A 22,642-nucleotide genomic window follows, 5' to 3' on the forward strand; every position below is an offset into this window, starting at 1 on the left:
GCTTGATTACATGCCAGCAATGATAATTTGAGTTCAGCTCAGGATACAAGAAAGGATTGAGAGACAAATAAGCAGGAAAGGAAACAAAGGAGGGAATCACACGTAGAGAAGGGAGCTGCCGGCATAATGAAGCAGACCAGTCAACGTGCGGCTCGGAGGAAGTTAATCAAGTTATGATTAATGCGTTACAGCTGCTGTTATCTTTTCAATGAAGACTGTTTTCCTGCGCCTCTGCCTCCGAGGAGCGCGGGAACGCACACGTTCCCACGAAAACAGAGAGACAGACACCCGGCAGATAAGGAAGGGTCACAAACGTTGCCGTCCCGACACGCGGAAACACCAGATACTCTCAGACGTGAAGGTAGACGTGTTTTCCTGAAAGATAAGAGCAGCGCAAACATCAGACACAAACACACACACACACACACACACTGACGCACACACACACACACTGACGCACACACACACGCCGACACACACAGGTGAGTGATAAGGTGTTGAATGAAGTAGCAGTTTGTAATTGCATTTCTTTGTTAGGGTAATTTGGTGCACTCCATGAGCCGGGCCCTTAATCAACACCTTGGAATTAGTTATCAAAATCTGTCAGTTTCCTAAAATGTTTTGTGTATTCGGGCGTGCTTCACCGCACCGAGCCAGAAGGCGTGTTTCCGCGCTTCTTATTTCAGGCATTTTGACCCCAGGAGCTCGGATCACATTTAAAGCTTTTTTCTTGTTTATAAAAGCTCGTGTAAACGGTTCCAGGAAAATTGTTTAGTGCCAAAAACAGATCCAAACTTTTTCTTGTTTGGCTGATCCCACCTTCTTCTTTTTTTTCACGGAGTCCACCAGGGCTCAGCTTCGGGTCCCCTTCTTATCAGCTCGCTTATGTTTTTCTCTTAGACAGATCTAGTGTAGAAATCTCCTCTTACACTTAATAATTGTTCTATGCTGAAAAACCCAAACTTTTCGCCAAGAGCAGCTGCGTCTTACACAATACACCTGCCCACATGAACATATTTATGGATTAGTGAAAAACCTGAAATTAGATGTAATCTCATTCTATTATATTCTCTAAAACCTTTTCTGATCATATAGCATGTCATATAAAGCAGTTTGGAGACATGTAAAGTAATCTCTCTGCCTTTATGCAACACTTGTTTGTGTGTGTAAAGGTCGATAAACCAGGAATTAACTGCTTTCCAAAGCACGGCGCACATCTCTACACTTAGATTCATGCACAGAGCTGTTACGATTCTTTTCTCAGTTTTCACACAAGTTCTGAATAAAAACACGATGTGGAGTTTATTTATGTATGACTGCTTGCCCCACAGCCCTGGCAATAATTTTACCAACGTTTTGGAAGCCGACTCTTCTTCTAATAATCTAAATAGTGACAGGAAAACTGGGAGACAATGAAAATGGCACAGCCATGAATTTAGTTAAAGTTCAGAAGGAATAGCAACATTCACGCCAGTAAAGTCTATTTCTTTCTCCACGAGATATTCAAATAACTGTTTTAGAAACTTTAATAATGGTTGCGCAAGTTAAAAACTGGGTGTGCAACATTCAACCCGAGCAGCGTTGGCCATAAAATGTTTGAAATAAAGTTAAATTCTGGACTATTTTGATGGATTTCTACGTGCACCAACCTGTCCTTCAGTAACTGCCTGTTTAGACACAAAATAAACCTCATTTATTGCTTAAAAACCTATAAGTGTGAAGCAGGTGGCAAAAGGCCTTTAGCAAGAATCACTTTAGAAAATAAGCAATGCAGTCTTAAAAAAGCTACGCCTTGCATTGTAAGAGGTCATATTGACCAATTAAAAGCTGCGTGACTTAACTTTCTGATTGCTACACAAATACACAGGATTTCTGCTGTTTGTTGTTAACTTTTTTGGCATTTTTCTTTCCTGGAATGTCTGGTCACTGTTGTTCAGACTTCCTGGTATTCATTAAATGAGTTTTGGTGCCTTTACCAACTAAATAATGTCCTGGAAAGGCAGCAGGTATTTGCAAGCAGTGTTTATTAGAATAGATGTTGCTTTCCAAAGATTAACTACACAATATTGGATGCTCAGCTATCTGGATACAGGGTGTTTTGCTTAAATATTGTGAATTAGGAAACAAATATAGAATTTGATGAGGTCAAGACAAGAAGCAGGAAATCAACAAACACAATCCCTCCCGGGTTTCAATGACTAAACGAGATCATCAGTGTTTTGACCGGCTTAACCTGAAGATTTATGCCCAATTAATCTCCAGATCACCGTTTAATGATTAAGAGCTAAAAAACAACACGCATGCTGGTTTTTTCTCGCTTCAACCTGAGTAGCACCTCTCAGAGGATAAAATAAAACACAACCGAACAAGACTTCGCAGTTTTTCCACCTCCTGGCAGCGTCTGCCTGTCTTTAACATCTCAAACAGTTCACGCCTGTAAGGGTGTTTTTGTCTCCGTTTATGGGCGCCGCTCCTTTGGTCGTGTGTGTTTGACACGCTGTTACGTCTCCCAGACAAGGCGTCTGACACCCTTCCCTAACTGTACACCTTTGTAAAGCGTGAAATATGCCTTTTCTCCCAAAAACACGCCTTTACACTCCCTGCTCTGTTACTGGGTAGAGTCTGTGCGCAGGGCAGCGTGCCTGACGCCCCTCCATCACGTTGGGACGGGTAGCGATGCAACGCTGTGAGGCTGCATGCTGGAAAAACAAAGTGGCGTCCGGACGTTTCCCGGAGACTGAAATAAAAGCACAAGGAGGAAAGTTTTCCTCTTAGTCCTTTGCGCTGAATCTGTAATTGACCCGTCTCTGTTTGCTCTTTCCTGTGTGAGGTTGGTTCCCTGTAATGAGTCAGAAAATCTGCCTGCAGTTCAGGAAAATCAACGTGCCAGCTGAGCTTTTGTCTCAGCAGTTGTTCCATCATTCTGTCTGCAGGGTTACCTCCGGATTATTCCCCGCACGACTTCACCGCAGCACTGTCTGTCTTCCTTCAGCTCAGGAAGAGGCTTCTTTAATTTTTACAAATTATAGCCGGGCTGGTTGCAGGCCCGTCCCATCGTGTCGTGTTTCATCAAAAACTTGATTAAGAACCCAGCAGACGTGCTGAACTTTTCCTGCAGATTTAATCAGCGAGTTACGTTTTCCACAAAACACGGTTTATGTTCTGAGGAACCTGATGAAGAAAACATTACCTGAATGTTGAAAGTAATCCTCTGTTGTTGTTTTTTGAATCCTTTCTGTTCATAACTGTCACCAAAAACCTAATGCAATCTTTAATCGTTTCTGAATTAAAAACATTAGTTTATAAATTACATTTCTAGTTTATACAAATGTTGTTCAAGGTGATTTTGATGAGTGTGGGAAGAAGAGCAGCAACTTTGGGCCGTGGAAGATGTGAGCAGCAAGTTTTCAACCATTGGTTCGGCTCCGATGTCAATTTGACGTAGAATTAATAGTGAAAATTAGAAAAAGTTTTCAGTGAAGCTTTAAGGATGCAGCTGTGGTGAACCAACGTGTTGTCATTCATTTTATTTCCCCTGTTTTCAGTCATTTTTGCACAATGGTGTAAAAAAATGTATCAAATATGTTGATACGCAATCTTAGTCAAATAAAATCGTCTGGTTTATTTTGCAGTGCCCGGCTCGGTGCCGATGGAATCGCTGCAGAATACTCCGTATGAGGAGAAGATCTTCATGCAGTGGAAAGCTCCCAACGAGACCAACGGAGTCATCACGCTGTATGAGGTAGGTAGAGTTGTGAATAAGTGTTGAGGTTGTTAGTTTGAATCAATTCTGGGAGAATTCAGTCATGTTGTTGCATGACTGCACATAATTCACAAAGCAGATAGCTGCAATGATGTGTTGGCGCAAACAAGCCAGCAGTTTGTACTGGTGTCGCATCAGGTTGCATGTGTCCTCACTTTACAATTAAAAATAATCTCTGACAGTGGTGAGTACTTTAAGAGCTTACCACAAACCACAGACAGATGAGTCTGAAGAGTTAGCAAATAAACATTTTTAAGGAAAGTTCTCATTTGGATCAGCACCATTAGTTGGGACGGACCTGGTTAGAACCAGGAGAAATGCTGTGAAAGTAAAGCTGGGCTTGTAATCTGGCACAATCAGAGTCTTACAAACATTCACTTCCCTTTTTACCTACTATGTTACATTTCCAACCTGTAATTTAAATGCTTTTTTAATATTATTTTACTTGATAGATCTGCACAGAATAGTCTATTGGTGAAAGATACACGGTAAAAAAAGAATAAAAAAACAAAAAAAAAAACGGAAATTTGGGATGTGCGTATGTATCCACACCTTCAAAAGTCCCAGAATGAGTGAAATGAGGTCCAACCCAAAGGTCACATGACCTGTCAGTATAAACTCTGCAAAAAGGTAATAAAAAGTAAGTAAAATTTTCTTGAAATGATTGTGTTTGCCCATGATTTGGTAAATAAGATGATCTGCCAATGGAATTATTATTTTAACCCCTAAAATAAGATAATTAGATATATTGTACTTGAAATAAGATGATGGAGATGAGTTGTTCCTATTTTAAGTGCAAAAACCTTATTCCATTCTCAGATCATATTTGCATTTTTATTTACCTGCTCAAATCAAGAGCAAATATACTCATTTTAACAAAATTGTACTTACTTTTAGTTCCCTTTTTGAAGTGAACACACCTTTTCACTTTATTACTATTACTATTACTTTTCTGACAGGCCTCACTAAGCGAGAGGCATCCCACCATGAAGACCAAGGAGCTCTCCCTGGTCTTCATGGTGGAAACCATCTAACACGAAGGAGCAGAAGCACTTCAGCATTGAGGAATGGGCAGAAATCCCTGTGGCCACATAGAGACTCATCCAACCCCACTTGCAGCTGGAATTGCTGGAACAAGTGGCTTTACAAAGCGCTGACTTTAGGGGGTTAAACAGTTATGCAAGCTGAGGTTTTCTGTTATTTTGTCCTGTTTGTTGTTTATTTCATAAGGAAATGAGAGGGTTCAAACTCTGAAATAGTCCGCTTTAATTCCAGGTTGTGAGGCAACAAAACATGAAAGGTGCCAAAGTGGGTGAATACTTTTTGCACTGTAGCTGTCAGGTCAGTCCTCATCAAATGTTAGAGGTGTGTCAGAATTAGATGTTAGCAGAAATTCAAAGTGAGTTTAAAGTTTTAAACGTGGCGTCAGACTGAACCTGAAAGAAAGTTAAAGGCCTTGAAACAGTGGGAGTTTGTGAGTTTATGTGAAGGACGCCTGAGAGTGTGAGCGCGTGGTTGTAGGGGGTTTATTCAGGTTGAACTTCAGTTTAGCCCGCTACCTAATGAATTATTGATCGGCACTCCTCTGTCGGCTCGTGATATCACTGCATCAAGAACTCACCTCACACCAAGACGAGGAGAGGAGCTGCTGTGTGTGTGGTCACAAATGCATCCCTTTAGTGGGCCCGCCGAGCAGCCAGACTTCCTCTGATGTTTTAAAGTGATCCTGATCAATACTTCTCAAGGCTCTCCGACGATCTTTCAGAGTATTTCGTAAGGATCTTGGCTTGCTATTTTTTTTTTTTTTTACACGTTTAAAATAAAAGGCTTGTCTCAGTGCTTTTAGGCATAAAATATCTGCTTGGAGTCAGCTGAAGAAGGGAAATTGTTCCAACTATCAAACATGAAGCGACAAACACGTGTTGACATAATGTGAAAATTGAAACATGCGACTATTTATTATACTTATTTATGGATATATGCTATCTTTTTAATGTATTCCATTATTAGATTAGACACTCACCACTGACATTAATGTCATGTTCTGTAAAACATTGGTTATTTAACAGCAATAATACAATCGTTCTTCAGTTCCTCTCTCTCTGCCATCAACAGGGTCCTAGCTGAATATTTTAACCACTTTACTTTATCAGAAATGGTTTACATCAATTAATTTGGCTCCATTTCTAGCAATCTGACCCAGCTTGGCTGATAAATAAAAATCAACAGGGTTGATTCTACGGCTAGGTTGACGCCACCATGCCTAATTGAAAATGGTACCACTTTACAATAAGGCTCCCCTTATAGATGGCTAAGAAATAGTGCTATTTATTAATCTGTAAACCCTAGAACTCATTCATAAGTGTTTATTACACGTTAATTAAGGGAAAACAAGAGACAAAACGGACTGGTTTCTTGCCAAACGGTGAGTCTAATCTGGAAACTGTTGTAACCGTCCACTGTGAAGCAAGTTTTATATGAGCATGGACTGAGAGTGCTGACCATGAATTATGAGCTGTCCACACGGACAAATCAAATATCAATCTTTGTCTTGTCTTACGATAAATCTGTTGAGTTATTTGGCCAACATGATATGAAATTATGATTAGAGAAGGCAAGTTGGGTCTCTCAAACCCAGGAACATGGCACCAACTGCAAAGCATGGCTGTGGCAGCATCATTGCCAGTGGTGCACTGCAGAACTAAAAATAAGTAACATTTTCTTGAAATGTGTGAATGTGTCCTTGATTTGAACAGATAAATACAATTTTCTGCCAATGGAATAAGATTTTTGCACTTAAATTAGGGACAAATAATCTCCACCTTCTTATTTCAAGTGCAGTATATCTAATTATCTTATTTTATAGGTCAAAATACTCATTCCATTGGCAGATCATCTTATTTACCTGCTCAGATTAAGGACAAATACAATCATTTCAAGAAAATTTTACTTATTTTTAGTTCCGTTTTTGCAGTGTGGTGAATTGTTCCAGGTTTATGGATCAATGAACAGGAAGACCAGCCCCTTAATTCTTTAATTTTACCCCAAATGATTGTCTAGAAAGTAGACACTTTGACGCAGCTGGGTGTTCCTAGAGGACAGTGATCCTAAACACACATTAAAACTGATTGATGCATAACAACATTAGGCATGTCTTGATTCATCCTGTCATCACTTGAGACCGAGAACTTGAGAAAGAGACAAACACTCGATGGTGGGAGCACAGCTACTGCACGTTAAAGGACATCGCTTGAGGAAGTATTCAAAACCACATCGTTCCTAAATATCTTATTAAAGTACATAAATGTATATTCTCAAAATTGCACAAGACTTCCAACAGCAAACGGAGGGAAAAGCCGTTTTTGGAAACGTAAAATGAACCCGTGCCGAAGGTTTCGTCACGTAGGAGCCCTGTGTCTATTCTCCCGCTGGTTCTTCCAATACATATATTTTTCCCTCCTTTATCCTCTGAGCTCTTTCTGCCTCTTAACATCAATCTATCTCTCTTCTCATTGCGTGCAGCACAAAGACCACTCGGTATCATTTCTGAGTCCTCCATTAGACCTCAGCCGAGAGCTTGAAAAACAGCCTCGGCAGTCGCTGAACCTCCTGGGACCATCATCAATTTTGTCTTGTTTTCTGTTGATTTCATTAATATCAATCTAAGCTCCCTCTGCGGCGAGCGGAGGCGGCACAACTCCTGCATCATCTGTTAAACATATCAGAGGCTGAGCACAATGCTCCGCTATTAGAGATAATTACTATAATTGCAGCTATTGACAGGATTAAAGGCATCATCTGCAACATCTGAAGGGGCTCTTGTTGTGTCCCGTCCTGCTCTGTTGTCTTACATCTTCTTTTTTTTTTTTTTTTTTTTCCATCGCGCTCTGTCTTCCTCGCTTTTCAGGCTGGAAACCAGATGAATTACACCCAGGACAAAGAGAAAGGAGGGAGAGGTGGAGGAAGGAGATGGGCTGGGTTGGATAGATTTGTGGAGGTGGAGAGTGGCGAGGAGAGATAAGGGGGAAGGAGGAGGACTGGGACAGAATAGGGAGATAAAACACGAGGTGAGCAAGTGGAAATGTGTCCAGGAGAGGCACGGTGTCGCGTGATTAGAGGAATAAATCAGTGTGCAAATATGATCACTTCATCTCCTGGATCTGTTACTATAATTGTGGCTAATTACAGGATTAAAGGACACATCTGGGGGAGATCTAAAGGGCCCCCCTCCTCCTCCTCCCTCCCAGACTCCCCCTGCTCCTCTCTTCATGTCACAATGGAGGGAAAAGGTAATGGAAGGAGCACCTTTGAGGGTTGGAGAGTGAAACAGATGATGTTCCAAACCAAATAATACAACGTTTTAAACATTAAAAAAATCAGAACTTGTTAAAAGGATGGAATAAAAACCCATCTCTGACTGGTTTAACTGGGTGCGTGCGTCCTTTCCCCGCCCTCTCTGACCTTTTAGATAATGCTCAGATAGCTGGAGTTTCTGAACTGAGAGCGGAGAAGCACTCAGAAACACACTTGGCACAGATCATGACCCTGTCAATCCCTTCTCTGATTGCCGCATCAAACCACTGAAGCGTCGCAGGTTCCCCCCCCCCCCCCCCCCCCCCCGTTAACGCTTACCTCCCCGCTGCTCCCCGCACAGTTATTTCTGAACCCCTGTGTGCATAACAGACGCGGCTGCTGGCATTGATTAGGAAAAAAGCATTGGAGCGCGTCATTAGATCATGGCTTTGCTGATTTGTTTTGACCAACGAAAGATTATTTTTTCCCTGTTTGTTGTAGCTTAATTTGGTAAAACACTTGCCAGCTCAGTAACTCTGGTGTTTCTCCCCTTTAGACTTTAGCAGAACTCTGGGCTAGATGAAATGATAACTGCAAGCCCCAGATAAAACAAACCTGCTATCTCCAAATTAATGGAAGTAAATCTCGAGTAGGTAATTGCCTAATTATCGTCCTAAAGCTGCCTTATTGTGATCTGATATGTTGTTTTTTGTATTCATTATTTTTGTATTTATTCTACCACAGTAGAAGAACCTCTAAACAAACAGTGTGATTAATAATAGTTACTGTTGTTGGTAGAAATATCTTTTAAGGTGTTTAATTAACACCTTAATTAACACCTTCTTTTAAGGTGTTTAACAAAAGTGCATCAAAAACTTCACCTTTAAATGGCAACGGATTTTGGAAAGTGTTGAAAAATAGCAAACTTCTTTTAAGTTAAATCAAAGCAGACTGATCCCGCTTCATGTTTTCGCCCTAAAAAATAGTGCAGGGACCGTATTTCCCTTTATGTTTTAGGGTAAAAGTTTTTAATACCCGTATTGACTGTTACAGAAACCAAGAAAGCCTGTTGCCACTGCAAAAAGGAGACCAAAAGTATGTAAAATGTTCTTGAAATGAGTGTTTTTTCCTTGATTTGAGCCGGTAAATAAGACTATTTATCAATGCAATAAGATTTTTGCACTTAAAATAAGAACAGTTCATCTCCATCATCTTATTTCAAGAGCAGGATATTTAATTATCCTATTTTAGGGGTAAAAATAGTCATTCCACTGGCAAATAGTCCTATTAGCTGCTTAAATCAAGAAAAAATCTACTAATTTCAAGCAGATTTTACTTCCTTTTAGTTCCCTTTCTGCAGTGCACATCCAGTCTAAACAACAAGGAAGTAAACGCAATCAAACTTGAACCACAGCTCCGTTATTCAGAGATTTTGACAACATTAAAATATTGAGTCGTTGGAATTTTAAATCACTTAAAGGCCTTTTAGCTTCTCCCAATTAGGTCCAGAGACATGGGCGGAAAAGAAACAAATCCGAGCGTTTAGCTGACAACCCTTTAAAGCGTTTAATCCACCACAGTAGAGCAACAGGCAACCAGTGCGGTGAGTAGTTGCTGCTGCCTGATCCTGTGTGTGAATAACTTTGCTCTCCCATTCCTCTCTCCTCAAGCGCTCTTTAATCAATCACAGAGATCGATGCCGGCAGCCAGCCTGACATTTATTTCTGTGTTTCTCTGTTCCAAGCTGTTGATTTCTGTAGCAGCGGCAGACGTTTGGTGAAGTCACATTCTCCCTCCTTAACGCTGGTTCCTGGATAAAAAAAAAAAAAAAAAAGATTGATTTTCATCAGGAGAGCAGCATTCGTGAGATGATCTCACTATTGACTTTAGAAGACACTTGGCTGACAGGCAAAACAGAAACTAAAGATGCTTTTAAAGTGAAGCAGTGACTTAAAGCTGCCAAGTAAAGCTGGTGATATTAGCTTATCTTAAAAAAAAATGAAGAATTTACTCACAGCTGGACAACTGTGATTAAAGTGGTCCGTAATGACTGGAATAAGTTACATTGTCTAGAGTGGCTTTATAATGTTTTGCACCTTTAAGAGTAGTTTTACTGCAGCAAACGTCTTACTTCTACTTGAGTGACATTATTTTTAATTAAAGCTACTCCTATTTGAGCACAGGTTCCACCCTTTGGTTCATTCAGTGAGTGAAAAACAAGACAAACCGACGAACCTGCAGTGACTCTTGCTGTTCGTTCCCAAGCTGCCTCGTTCTAATGGCTTTCCCTGTCTGCTGATTCAGCTCTGGCATTTGGAGGGCAACATAAATACAAAGTATACAGTATATCTGTTCAATAGTTGCACTTTTTGCTGTAAAAACCTACATGCCGCAGGTATTTTCTTCAAAAGCTCTATGTTGTGAAGAAGTAAGATCACAGTAGGAAGGTTTGCTGGTCGCTACATTCTTCATATTTTGGTCCTATTGGATTATTTCTAAAGAAATATATTAGGAAATGATCATCCTCTACTGAGTACCTGAGTCGTCCTTTAACCAAATCCTTTTTTTTGTTATGGACTAACTTTAAACTCTGCTTGAGTAGTACTATTTTAAAGTAACAGTAGAGTTTGTGATTACTCGACCCAACTCTTTCACGTGATTATGACTGACACAGAAAAGGTCATTAAACATGAAGTTACCTGTACTTCTAAAACACACCTTTGTTTTGTAAAATGTATAGGCGTCACCCTACTTCACCAAGCATGGAATATACGTTATTATTCAGATGTTTGTTGGTCCAGAAATTGATCCTCCAGAAACTTTTAAGAAAGAAACATCTGATCCTTAGCCACTCCAAATTTAAGAACCCCAGTAAAAGTTGGAAGATTTCTCTGAATGTCCATCTTAAAACGTACTGATCTGATTAACCGGTGTAGAGCCAATGTGCTGAAAATAGAATGATGCAGTTAAATTATCCCTTAAATAATTGTTTAAAGACAAATGGCATCAATGCACAACTGAAATGGTTAGAGAAAAATATATTCAAAGAAGATCAAAAATAATAGAAATGCTCCTGTTACTGTAACATATAGATGTATCTGTTGTAGCCCCAGTGTGTAGGATTTACACACTGGGGCAACATCTAGCGGGTATATGGAGAGTCATAAATGGGACAGTGTCAACATGTCCTCCATGTTTAGCTACTGCTAGTAGATATTAGCTACGGTCATCGTGTGAAATGGTTTTTGGCACTGTCGCTAAATCCACTTGTGGAGTCCATAAGTGACTTTGGGCTTGTTTTTTTTCTTTTTTAATAAAGCTGCGGTTCTTTTGGCTCATTTCTAACGGGGAATTGCTAATATGGGCTCTGAAATAAGCGACAATAAACACGAGTAAAGAGATCTGCTCACGCTGCAGCGCTACGGATAAGCGTGAACGGGCCAGCTGATATCACACCGCCCCTCCGCTTACACACATAGTCTCTGAGAGGGAGACAAGACGAACAAAGAGCCGTCTCTTCCAGGAGGACAGAGTAGCTGGACTACACTTCCCTGTTTCTAACACAACGGCAAAATAAACTTCACTGTTATATTGAATTAACTTACCTGTCCAGCAGAAAATCTGCAACCTTTACATCTGTTTTAAATCGTCACTCCCTCAGAATTATCTCCACCTGGTAATAATAGCTACGCTGATATAAACTCTCGTTTTCACCTGGTTATTACTTTTTCTTTTTCTTTCTTGGTTACTTTCTCTTCCCTCTGGCTGGGAAAAGAGTATGGATGATCCTCAATTTAAGCTCTTCTCATTTGAAAGGTATGAGCTAGTTTCCGTGCTACCATGTATTGCTAACCATTTCAAAGACACTCTGAGACTTCTTTTTATTGCATTTGCATTTCTTTACATGCATTTATCAAGGTATCAAGACAGCGTAGTTTTATAACCAGCTTAACATCGTAATAAAAGTGACCAATAAAAAAAACAAGTAACCAAATAAATAATGCTGTGGATAATTAAAAAATCCAGGCCAACAAAAGCTAAGACGCTTCTCATCATAAAGGGGCCCGTTTCAGTGACCAAGCACTGAACGCACCACTAATTTCTAACATTGTCTTTGTTCTGTTTCTGTACTTTCTTTCTGTGTATTGTCTTTCAGTTTGGTCAATAATGAACTATATTTGGTGCAGCTGTTTTGGTCCTTGAGATGCTGACCTTTTTTACTCTGTTACACCGACTGCCTGCTCGAGAAGGAGGTCATATCCTTTACATGTGTGTGCATACAGCAACAAAATACAGATCAGATTTTCTCTCCCTTGGAGTCTTTTATTAGTATTTTCATCTTTTTTCTGCAACACATGCTTTTATCCTCTCTGCTGCATTTGAAATTTACACATTTCAGGCACATTAAAGACACAGTTCCTTAGGAGAATTTTTGAGAAATATGTACATATGTTCAACACTGATGAGTCCTGAGTGTCTTTATGTAAATGACACCTTATACGTTTTGGACCGCCCATTTACATCAGGTAGAGCACTTGTATTAATGGACAAAACTGGCAAGTAATGTGTTTGTTCAGAAATAAATGAGCAGCACGAAGAACGGATCGACTAAAACATACAGGTACTTGGTGACACTAGATGGCTCTGATCTTCTCTTTTGGTTAATCAAAGAGAAGCAACTTTCTGTCCAGCCAATCAGGGCTCTGCTTAATCTTTGTAGCCAACCAGTTTATTTATAAAGCACCAATTTACAACACATCTCATCTAAAGGCTCTCTAAAGAATCAACTCAATCAAATCATACGGGCAGATTGCTCAGAAGTTTTCTAAGGACATCCAGCAGATTGAGTCATTGACCCCAGCTTTGTGTCACTGGCTTTGCAGCAATCCCTCATACCTAGCATGCATGTGACGACAGTGGAGAGGAAAACTCCCCTTTAACAGGAAGAAACCTCCAGTAGAACCAGGCTTAGTGTGAACGGCCATCTACTAAGACGGACTGGAGGTTTGAGACCACAGAGCAGAGACTCAAAAAGAGCACAACAGCACTGGGGTACTTTACTGAAGGAGGACTTCTATGTGATAGAAAAGTTTGTCAGTGTCACCCAATTAACCTCTTTGTTGCTATATTTAGTGACATTTCAGACCCTTCTAGCAATTTTCTTTCAAATGCAACAAGCAACTCTTAGCGCCTCTTTTTGTTGTAATGATGACTTTACCAAAAGCACCAGTCGTTCTGGAATCACTGTATTGAGGCAGAGAGAGCAGCTATTTTCCCTCAGCGCTGTCTCACAGGCACAAACAGCTGCTGCTGCTCCGTCATCGTAAATATGGTGTTTAAAGTAGTTCTTTTTTTGTCTCTGAAACTGTTGCAGTTAAATAATTCCCTGAATCTGATTCACACACAGCTTCAATCACTTATTCACTTCGTTCACTGTGTGTGGCTCTGGTAACTGCCTTTTTGGTACAGTTTGTTTAATGTAGTGTGGATTCAGGTAATGTATTAAAATTCATAAATAATTTTATAAAGGCAATTTTTTGTTCAAATACACTTAGTTTAATAATGTTTTTGTCTTGGCAAAAGCTCTCCTACAGCCTGAGTCACAAATGTATGAATAAATATGCAAATTAAATGATGATGCCGTTGTTGCCCCCGCCCCCCCAAAAAAGAAATTAAAATAAATACATAAAAAACAAACATAAAACACCACCACAGTTATAGAAAAGTCACATTTCATTGGAACGTACAAAGTTGCAACGACAAATAAAGGTGATCATTATTATTTTCTATTGAGTAGTATAACACTGTCTTAAGATGTAAAGTTAAACTATTTCCATATAAATTAGCTCTAAACTGAATCTCCTGCACTCAATATTTTTTCTCAGCTTTGGTGATATTAAGGATTTTCTAAATGGTCCCACTGATTCCCTTTTTTACTGACACCAATCATTTGTGAATAGTTTTTGTTTTTTTCAATAGATTTTTAGCTGACAGCCTGTGATCAACATTACAATAAACCCTGTAAACCAATTAGGACAGACTAACCTGATAGATTTCAGGTGCTACTGAGGGATAATAAAAACTAAACTCGTTAATAAACGACAGGACAGAATAAAAATGAGCGACACCTCAGCATTGTGCCTGTTTCTTTTCTAACCGGAACGCGTCCTACAGAAGATGCTTGGGCTGAAGCGTCGGTCGGTCTGTGACGAGGAGCTCGTCAGCGGCTTCTTTTAATGTGGCAATGAAAACAGAAAGGAGCACACGTGGCCTACATCAGCTTCAAGGAGGCGAGCGCTCCGTGTGTCTCCTGTCGCTCGTCTCAACTTGGATGGCAGGAAGTTGCAGTGTGGTTGTCAAACAAGCGTTACCGGGATGCCGATTTAGGCCGATTCCTGTCAAGCTGTCACCAGTGGCTCAGTTTAGTGCAGCGGCTCTGATCACCTCCTCCAGGGTGAGCTCACTTTCTGTTCTTTGATTTCCTGGTGGTGGGGGTGGCATTGATATTGATGGGAGCCTTTTGGTTCACAGTGACAAGATACAGGAGCTTTTCAGGGCTCTTGTATGTCGTTGTTTGTTGAATTATATATATATATTCAGAACTTGTCACCTCTTTTCCTATCTGCTGATTGAACCGCCTGATTAAGCTACCCAGACCGTCGCTGAAGTCCTGTTCTGGTATTTATTGTTGACCTTATTGGTTGGAGGAAAGCACAAAAAAAACTCTCCTTATATTATTTATATGCACTGTGGAAATCTTCTGTCTTTGTTTGCCCGCTGACTCCTAATTCCCCAGAATGTCTCGGCTATGCAGAAGCCAGGGATCTCGGGAACAGCCTGTCCCAAATGGAAACTTCTAAAAGCAGCAGTGAGACTAAGTTAAAACAATAGGTGCCTGCCGTCTTACGGAGCGAGGCAGGGAGATGTCAGCTCACACGCCGAGGTAAGGACAGGAAGACAGAGGACGTTGGGTAAGGTTATATATATTCGAGCTCTAAAAAAGAAAGCGTTCTAAACTAGATTTCTTTCTTTGCTGAGCGTGAAGGCAACATTGGGTGTGTATGCTAATCGTTGTAGCAAAAACTATGTTGGGACAAACGGAGGCGTAGCCAAATCCAGAAACATGGCATTGTTGCTTTGGTGGTGGAACTGCATTATATGTTTTCTTATCCAACACATTTGACGTTGAGTTATTTAAAACTGGAGTCTAAAGTCGGTATCTAACAAACGGAAACATTGTGTCGGGTTGGCTGAGACATTGCTGAGTCCTTTTTTTGTGAACCCATTGACAGAGTGGGGTTATTCAGAATAACCTGCGTTTGGAGTAAAAAGCTCCAACATTCAGGTATGCCTGGATGTCGTCTGCCCCATTTATTGCATCAGCAATTAGCAACGCTAAGTGTCTTTCTTGCCTGTAATAGTTAGTTTTTACAAGATCAAGTGTCTTACCAGGTGATACTCCTTGTAGATCAATGGAAATTACTATTTTCTTTCATATCTTCACCTTACGAATTTCGATTAGTGTTGAAATATAATCGCCTTGAAAAGGCGGAATAAATGTTTGACATTTTATTTTCCCATCAGCTTGTACTTTCTGATTTTCAAGCAGGAGTTGTGTTCCTTTGGGCGTTTTAAAGCACGCATTTGCAAATGCAGGTATGTGTTTGGGCTCCGGTGAAAATGCTCACAGAAAGCCAACACATTAGCAATAAAAGTGCTTCTGCACCACATAATGGAGAGCATGGAGCAGGGCTGATAAAACTTAATTGGAAAATGTAGAGAAAATATGAGGCAAAAACACTCCGGATAATCTCATGATTACATTAAAACACAAATGTTTAGCTTATTAACGATCAGAGGTTTTCGTTCAGAATTGCTTATTGCTGTACAGTACCAGTACTAAAAGTACACAAAGATGAATACAATGATTTAAAGTGTGACTCATCACTTGTACCATATTTTTTAGACTATAAGGCGAACTTAAAATCCTTAAATTTTCCCAAAAATTGATGGCGCTCCTTATATATGATTAAGGTTGTGCTTACTGACTGATTTGTTGTGGTACAATGCGCACAAAAATCTGTTAAAATGTGTAAGTACGACTTTAGCAACAAAGCCGCTTCGCTCAATGGATATTCAGAGCATTACGGTACACTGTCAATACCTGATAGGACCCATGAGCTGTCTACAAGACTGCCTGACTGTAATGTCTAAACTGGAAGTGCATTCATGTAACACAACAATAAACAGTCACAGCGCTGTACACTAGAGCCACATTCACCCAGTCTCTCTCACTAACGTGCACAAATTCATACGCAGCTCGGCAGGCAACTAACTAGTAAGTTAATTGAATATAAAAGTTACGTTTATTTTGGCTTTATGTTAGAAACAGGGCAGTGTAGTCCAACTACTAAGTCCTCCCCACAGAGACGGATAGAGAGCTGTGGACGTTAAGGAGTGATATTACACACTTGGGAAGATTATTTAGTGCGCCTTATAATCCGATGCACCTTATGGTCCAAAAATACAGTACATCCATCTATTGTTTATTCTCTAGATTACTCTGGTTACTCTCAACCAGGGGTGTCAAACTCATTTCTATATGGGGCCACTTTGGCGTCATGAAGTCATTAAAAGGGCCGGTTGCACCTGTATAGACGATACTTTTCATGTCATAATTTCATTCCAGTTCACATAGAAGTATAAAAAATGCACAGTAACATAAAAGTAGCAACCTTAGGCCCAGTTTATACAGTTTATCTGCAAAAAAGTAGATATTGGGGTGAGTTACACTTACAGGAGGCACAGTTTTAGCCACTTTATACACTTTAAAAGGATATATGCCTCTACTTTATGACATGATATGCCTTATTTTTTGGCTCTTGAGGGCCGGATAATTTACCTTGATGGGCCGGATTTGGCCCACGGGCCTTGAGTTTGACACCTGTGCTCTAAACTGGTCTGAGGTGTGTGTGGGTGGCTGTTTGTCCTGTTTGTCTCTGTGTTGCTCTTTGACGGACTGGCAACCTGACCAGGGCGGACCGCGCCTCTCGCCCAACGACTTCTGGAGATGGTCTCTGCTGCATGGTCATAAATGCAGCACTATAGGACATAGCCTTCTGATAAAGTATGAACGTCATCATCCACAGAGCTCCCCAGCACCAGTCCCTTACACGGTCACACACAGCCAGGAGTACCTGCAGCCTAACCTTTTGGCACGGATCCATTTCCAGATGCCATTTAATATGGGAAAATGCGTTTGTGCCTGCGAGTCTGTTAAATGTCCCTTTGCTTCAGTAACAACGGGATTTAATTTGTTTTTGAAAGCTTTATTGACGACGCAATCAATAAATATTTTGGTAACAGTCCAGTCAATCTTTGTGAATCTGTTTACGGTAGCTCTAAACTTTTGATTGCCCAGCCCAGTCACGCTGTCACTTACAAGGATTTTTGTCTGTTCAGGGTTTTTTTTTTTTTGTTCCACCTGGCTCACTATCTCCACTCTTTTTCCCCTTTTTATTCTCCATATTCTCTATTTATGTTCCTCTCCTCCTCCGTTTCTGCCCACTAATTCAATCACACCCACCCACACATAAGCGCACCTTCCCTCTGGTGAGTTATCCCCCACAGACGCACACTCTATTACCCAAGATGCACTATCCCATTGCGCGCCGGCCTTTTCATTGGCCAATAAAACAACCTGAGCTTTACGGCTCTACCGATTCCAAGTACATCAACCACAGGGAGCCAGAAAGAGGGAGGGAGAGGGAGAAAAATTGTGGAAAGGTGGAGAGATAGTGGAGAATGGGCCAGAGGAGGAATTGAAAACGGTGCGAGGAAAGACATGGGGAAAGAAAATGCCATTAGGAGTAATAAAATGAAGAAAGATTGTCCTCTCACTAAGCGTGGAAAAAGAAGATGGAAAAAGTGAGCAGGCTAAGAACAAACTGTAGACCGAGGGGGAGAGCAAAGCCCATAAAAATATAGAGCCATTCATGACTTATAAAATAAGGGCCATTGATGTGCAAACCAAAACTGCAGCATAGATGAAATAGATGATATTTTATTGTTCCAGCCCCTGAGTCCCAGCCTGTATAAATAGCTATTGATCCTCCATGTATTATTCAGCCGGCGAACTTTAAAGCCGGGGAGACGTCGGATGCTGGTGGAAGTCGAGGCTCCTGCTCCATCACAGACGCTGTGCTGCTTTCTTGACCCTTGTCACTCACCGGTTAAAGGTTTATTGCAATTCTTTCAGTCTGAGAAGATTTTTTTATTGTCAAAAGCAGACTAAGGGTTGGGTTTAATGTCAGCGAAGTAGAGCTGAATGAAATATTTAGTTAATTTTACTCTATCTGGTTAAAATCCAGCCTGCAATACTTCAGAATATTGTGTAAAAGCAGCAACTTTTGGAAAATCCTATAAATATTTTGCCATTTTTTGGTTCTGTACATTATTACAATGGATTCTAAATGAAACAACGCCAATGTAGCTGAAGTCTATCTATCTATCTCTCTATCTATCTCTCTATCTATCTATCTATCTATCTATCTATCTATCTATCTATCTATCTATCTCTCTATCTATCTATCTATCTATCTATCTATCTATCTATCTATCTATCTATCTATCTATCTATCTATCTATCTATCTATCTATCTATCTATCTATCTATCTATCTATCTATCTATCTATCTATCTATCTATCTATCTATCTATCTATCTATCTATCTATCTATCTATCTATCTTATAAACCTATAAGGTGTGAATCAGTTTGACTCTAGAATGAATATAAATAACACCGCAAGCCGGACAACAGTGGGGGATACAGTGGGTGGAAATAAAATCACATTTTGACATATAAACTGCAAATGTGGAGATAATACTTTGGCCAAAGAAATTAAATCAAATTCTAATTGAATATTTTAAAGTGGTTGATATCACATCCCTTTTAGACTTTCCTTGGGGAACTCTGGGAAGAACTCTGATGATATAAAAACCATCAAAGGTAACCAAATACCACTTCCGTCTGGGAAACTACTTAAACTTTGAATTGTTTCTTCTGCTGAGGGGCTGAGGTATGAAGCTCTGGGTTTGCTCACTCATTCATACTGGCTTCAGTTCTAAAATATCTTGAATTTTTAAAACAATGTCTACAACTTAATACTGCATAAAACATACGACAAACTTCCCAGTTGAGCCGCGTAAATTTTTTGGATGTTTCCAACACCGTGGAGGGAGTTATGAGCCAAAAATCAGCAATAAAGCGTAACATTGTTACACGTGGTAAATGGAATGCTCTTCAATACGTTTGATATTCCTCCTTAAACAAAAGTGGAATTCTTAAACTGGAGTTTAGCTTCACTGAGCCAGTTTTAACTCCTTTAATTCCTCCGAAGGAAAGAAAGTCGCTGAATATGCGGTACTGGGCAAATATTTAGGCAGGTGTGAGAAAATGCTGTAATCTAAGAACGCTTTCAACGAATCAAATGTTAATAGTTTCGTTTCATTAATCATCAAAATGCAGTGTGTGAGCAGACGATAGATCTAAATTACATCAACATTTAACGGCATTACTTTGAAGATAGCGTCAGTTCTTCCAGTTCTTTGAAGGAACCTGCCTGGTAGGTTGTTTCAAACATCTTTTAGGAATAACCACAGATCTTCTGCTTCCTCCAATCCTTCTGTCTCTTCATGTAGTCCCAGAGATACTTGGTGATGTTGAGATCAGGACTCTGTGGGGGGGCCATGCCATCCCCCTCCAGGAGTTCTTGTTCTTCCCTACACTGAAGTTACTGCAGTTCTTCATGCCTCTGGCTGTATATTTGGAGTTGTTGTCCTTGTAGAATAAATTTGGGGCCAAATATACCTCTCCCTGATGAAATTGCATGATGCATCAGCACCTGCCTGTATTTCTCAGCATTGAGGACACCATTAACCCTGATCCAATATGCAAAACTCCATTTGCCTAAACTCGTCGTTATCCGTGTACGTTTCAGCGGCCCTTTGGTGAACAAACTGCCTTAAGATGTCCAGAGCATCTGCTGCCATTTTGCTGCACCCCAGTTTCTGTGTTTCTGTGCATAGTTGTGTGGGTTGGCCTTGTTTCCATGTCGGAGGTACGGCTTTTTGACTGTAGCTCATCCATGAGGACTATTCTGGCCAGACGTCTGCAGACAGTGAATGGATGGAGCCGGGTCCCGCTGATTTCTGCCAGGTGTGAGCTGCTGGCACTGCTGGTCATCTTTGGCCGCTGCGCCAGGTTTCAGGTTTCCTTGGCCGACCACTGCATCTGTGGACCTCAGTGTTTCTTTGTGCTTCTCAAAAGAGCTTGAAGAGCCCGTTTGAAACGTCAGTCAGCTTTGAACTGAGACCTTGCTGATGCAGTATGACTACATCGTGTCTCGCTGAGTCTTGCCGTAGTGTTTGACCATCGGACATGAAGCCGTCTTCCACCGCCTCACCTTGGCAGGAGAGTTCGGCTGTTCCACTTTTAAGCCTCCTACGCAGCCGTTTCTGAAGCTGTTAATGACTTTGTTTCAACCTACATGTGACGCCGATGAGCATTAGCACATTTCTGGTAATGGTTGGTTGATCGTACTCGACTACAATCCTGCAGAATCTCTGAAGTTTACCTATAAGAATTGATGCTGGTGGAAAGGCACAGGGTAATAACACCAAACTGTGATTTTTGCATTTTATTTATTGCTAAAATTCAACGATACTTTTTAAATTTGCAGTCATTCTTAGTTCACAGCATCCATACCTCACACTTTTCCCCAGTACTGCGTGTATATGCAGGTTTTCTACCTCTTTGGTGGTACCCTGTGAGCAGCTTCCCTGTCCTGTCTCACATCCATGCAGTCACACGTTCACACATCAGCGTTCCAGCCTGCAGGCTCAGCTCAAGTGAGGCAGCCAGCTGTCGGTGCTTTTGATTCGGCTCTGTTAATGGAGTGACAAGGGCCCGTCTGACGTCCAAGGGTGTGAAGTGCCGAGATGGTCCTCCTGCTGCCTCGCTCCACCAAACACCCACACGCACATTTCCAAGCTCCCAGCTACCTGTTTCCTGCACAACATCCATCTGCATCCGTTGTTAGCACTTCTCCTTTGGCTCTCTACAGCTTCCCCTCTTTCTCCGAACCTTCTGCATTGAATGCATCGTCGTTACATGATTCCAGGTTTTGGTCATTTGAAGTAAACTCAAAGGGTTGAACTAAAACTTAACTTTGAATGTTAGCTCAATTATTGCAGCTTGTTTAAATAAATTTGTAATAATTTAGATCTTAGATATTGCATATTTAGGCTTTTTTTCCCATTGCTGTTCTAATCATACCAAAAATAAATTATTAATGTAGAAGAAACTGCTTTTGTTCTATATTCTACATATTTATAAAACATTGATAACCCAGTACAAAAGTTGCATTATTTGTGTTATCAATAAAACACTTTTTATGATGGATTTACTTCAGACTCATGTTCTAGATTGTTTTTGCAGAAATACATCAGACTCTGCAGTGCTCTCTATGTATTTTGTACCAGCTCCAGGTGTAATTAGGCTGAACTTTTTTTGTTATTTTATGTCACAAGCATCTAATGATTGAAAGGAGGGTCGTAGAAAAAGTTACAAGAGGTTAATTTGGGAAAGTCTGATAGATTTCAAAAGACACCCTTATAACTGACCCTCCATACAGTAGTCATGTCAGGGTTATTTCAGGTAGTTCAGCGAAGTCGAGAATACTTTTCGCTGAAAGTGTGTATTTAGGCTGTTGTATATTTATCTCACCGGTTTCCACCCTGCTGCCGAGTAATTGCTCTGTTTGTCTGGAGGTGCAGGACAAACTGAAAGGCTTTTCATACGGCCACACGCGCTGCGCTGAAATGTGTTGAAATGCCCCCCGGCCTGTAGGTCTGGGGTTGACTGCCATTCACAGCAGCAGCTGTCCTCTGGTGTTACACATGCATGTCTGACCATGTCCATGTGTGGAATCATCGATGTGTGGAAACTCAAACACACAAACACACACACAGTTCTTTTAAAAGTACTGTTGAAGCCTTTCTGACGGTTCGGCTGACTGGGTCAATCTGTTCAATCTGCATCATTCTCAGAGTGGAGAGCATGTGGAGACACACCGGCCTTCTGTAAATAGCCAACACCACTTGGGCTCCAAAATTGATCACGGCAACGTTTAACAGACGATTTAAAACCTCAGGATTGATTTAGTGGGTCTGCCTTGATGTGACGGTTAGCTGGGGGGATTGGACATTAAACAGTGACGGGTGCTGTCTCGTTTTCAGCAGGGAATCGAATCAAATGGGCATCCAGGGTCCAGTTTTCCTTTTGTCTTTAGCAGTATAATGCATCGTCTGGTAAAAGGGAATTTACTTGTCAGAAAGACTTCTGAGTAGTTTAGAAATTTGCAAAGAAAAAAAAAGGATTTATTTTTTTTTTTACTTTTAATTTAAGGTTAACCCTTCTGAAAAAATCCAGAGTTGCTTTGCATAAAATATTAATTGCATTGTAAACCAAAGCTTCTGATAGTGAAGTTTGGTTAAAATACACCCCCCCCCCCCCCCAAAAAAAA

At 40.6% G+C, this 22,642-nt stretch overlaps 1 protein-coding gene across 1 annotated transcript in view; it reads left to right on the forward strand.

Moving 5' to 3' along the window:
* ptprt (protein tyrosine phosphatase receptor type T) overlaps nt 1-22,642 on the forward strand; it is a gene marked incomplete in the record, with an annotated part of 394,538 nt that overhangs the window by 185,627 nt on the left and 186,269 nt on the right. Inside the window, 1 exon segment of the mRNA XM_036124734.1 lies at nt 3,633-3,742. Coding sequence (XP_035980627.1) covers nt 3,633-3,742 — 110 coding nt within the window.

This window comes from Fundulus heteroclitus, chromosome 20, assembly GCF_011125445.2.
Source record: "Fundulus heteroclitus isolate FHET01 chromosome 20, MU-UCD_Fhet_4.1, whole genome shotgun sequence".
Lineage (NCBI taxonomy): Eukaryota > Metazoa > Chordata > Actinopteri > Cyprinodontiformes > Fundulidae > Fundulus > Fundulus heteroclitus.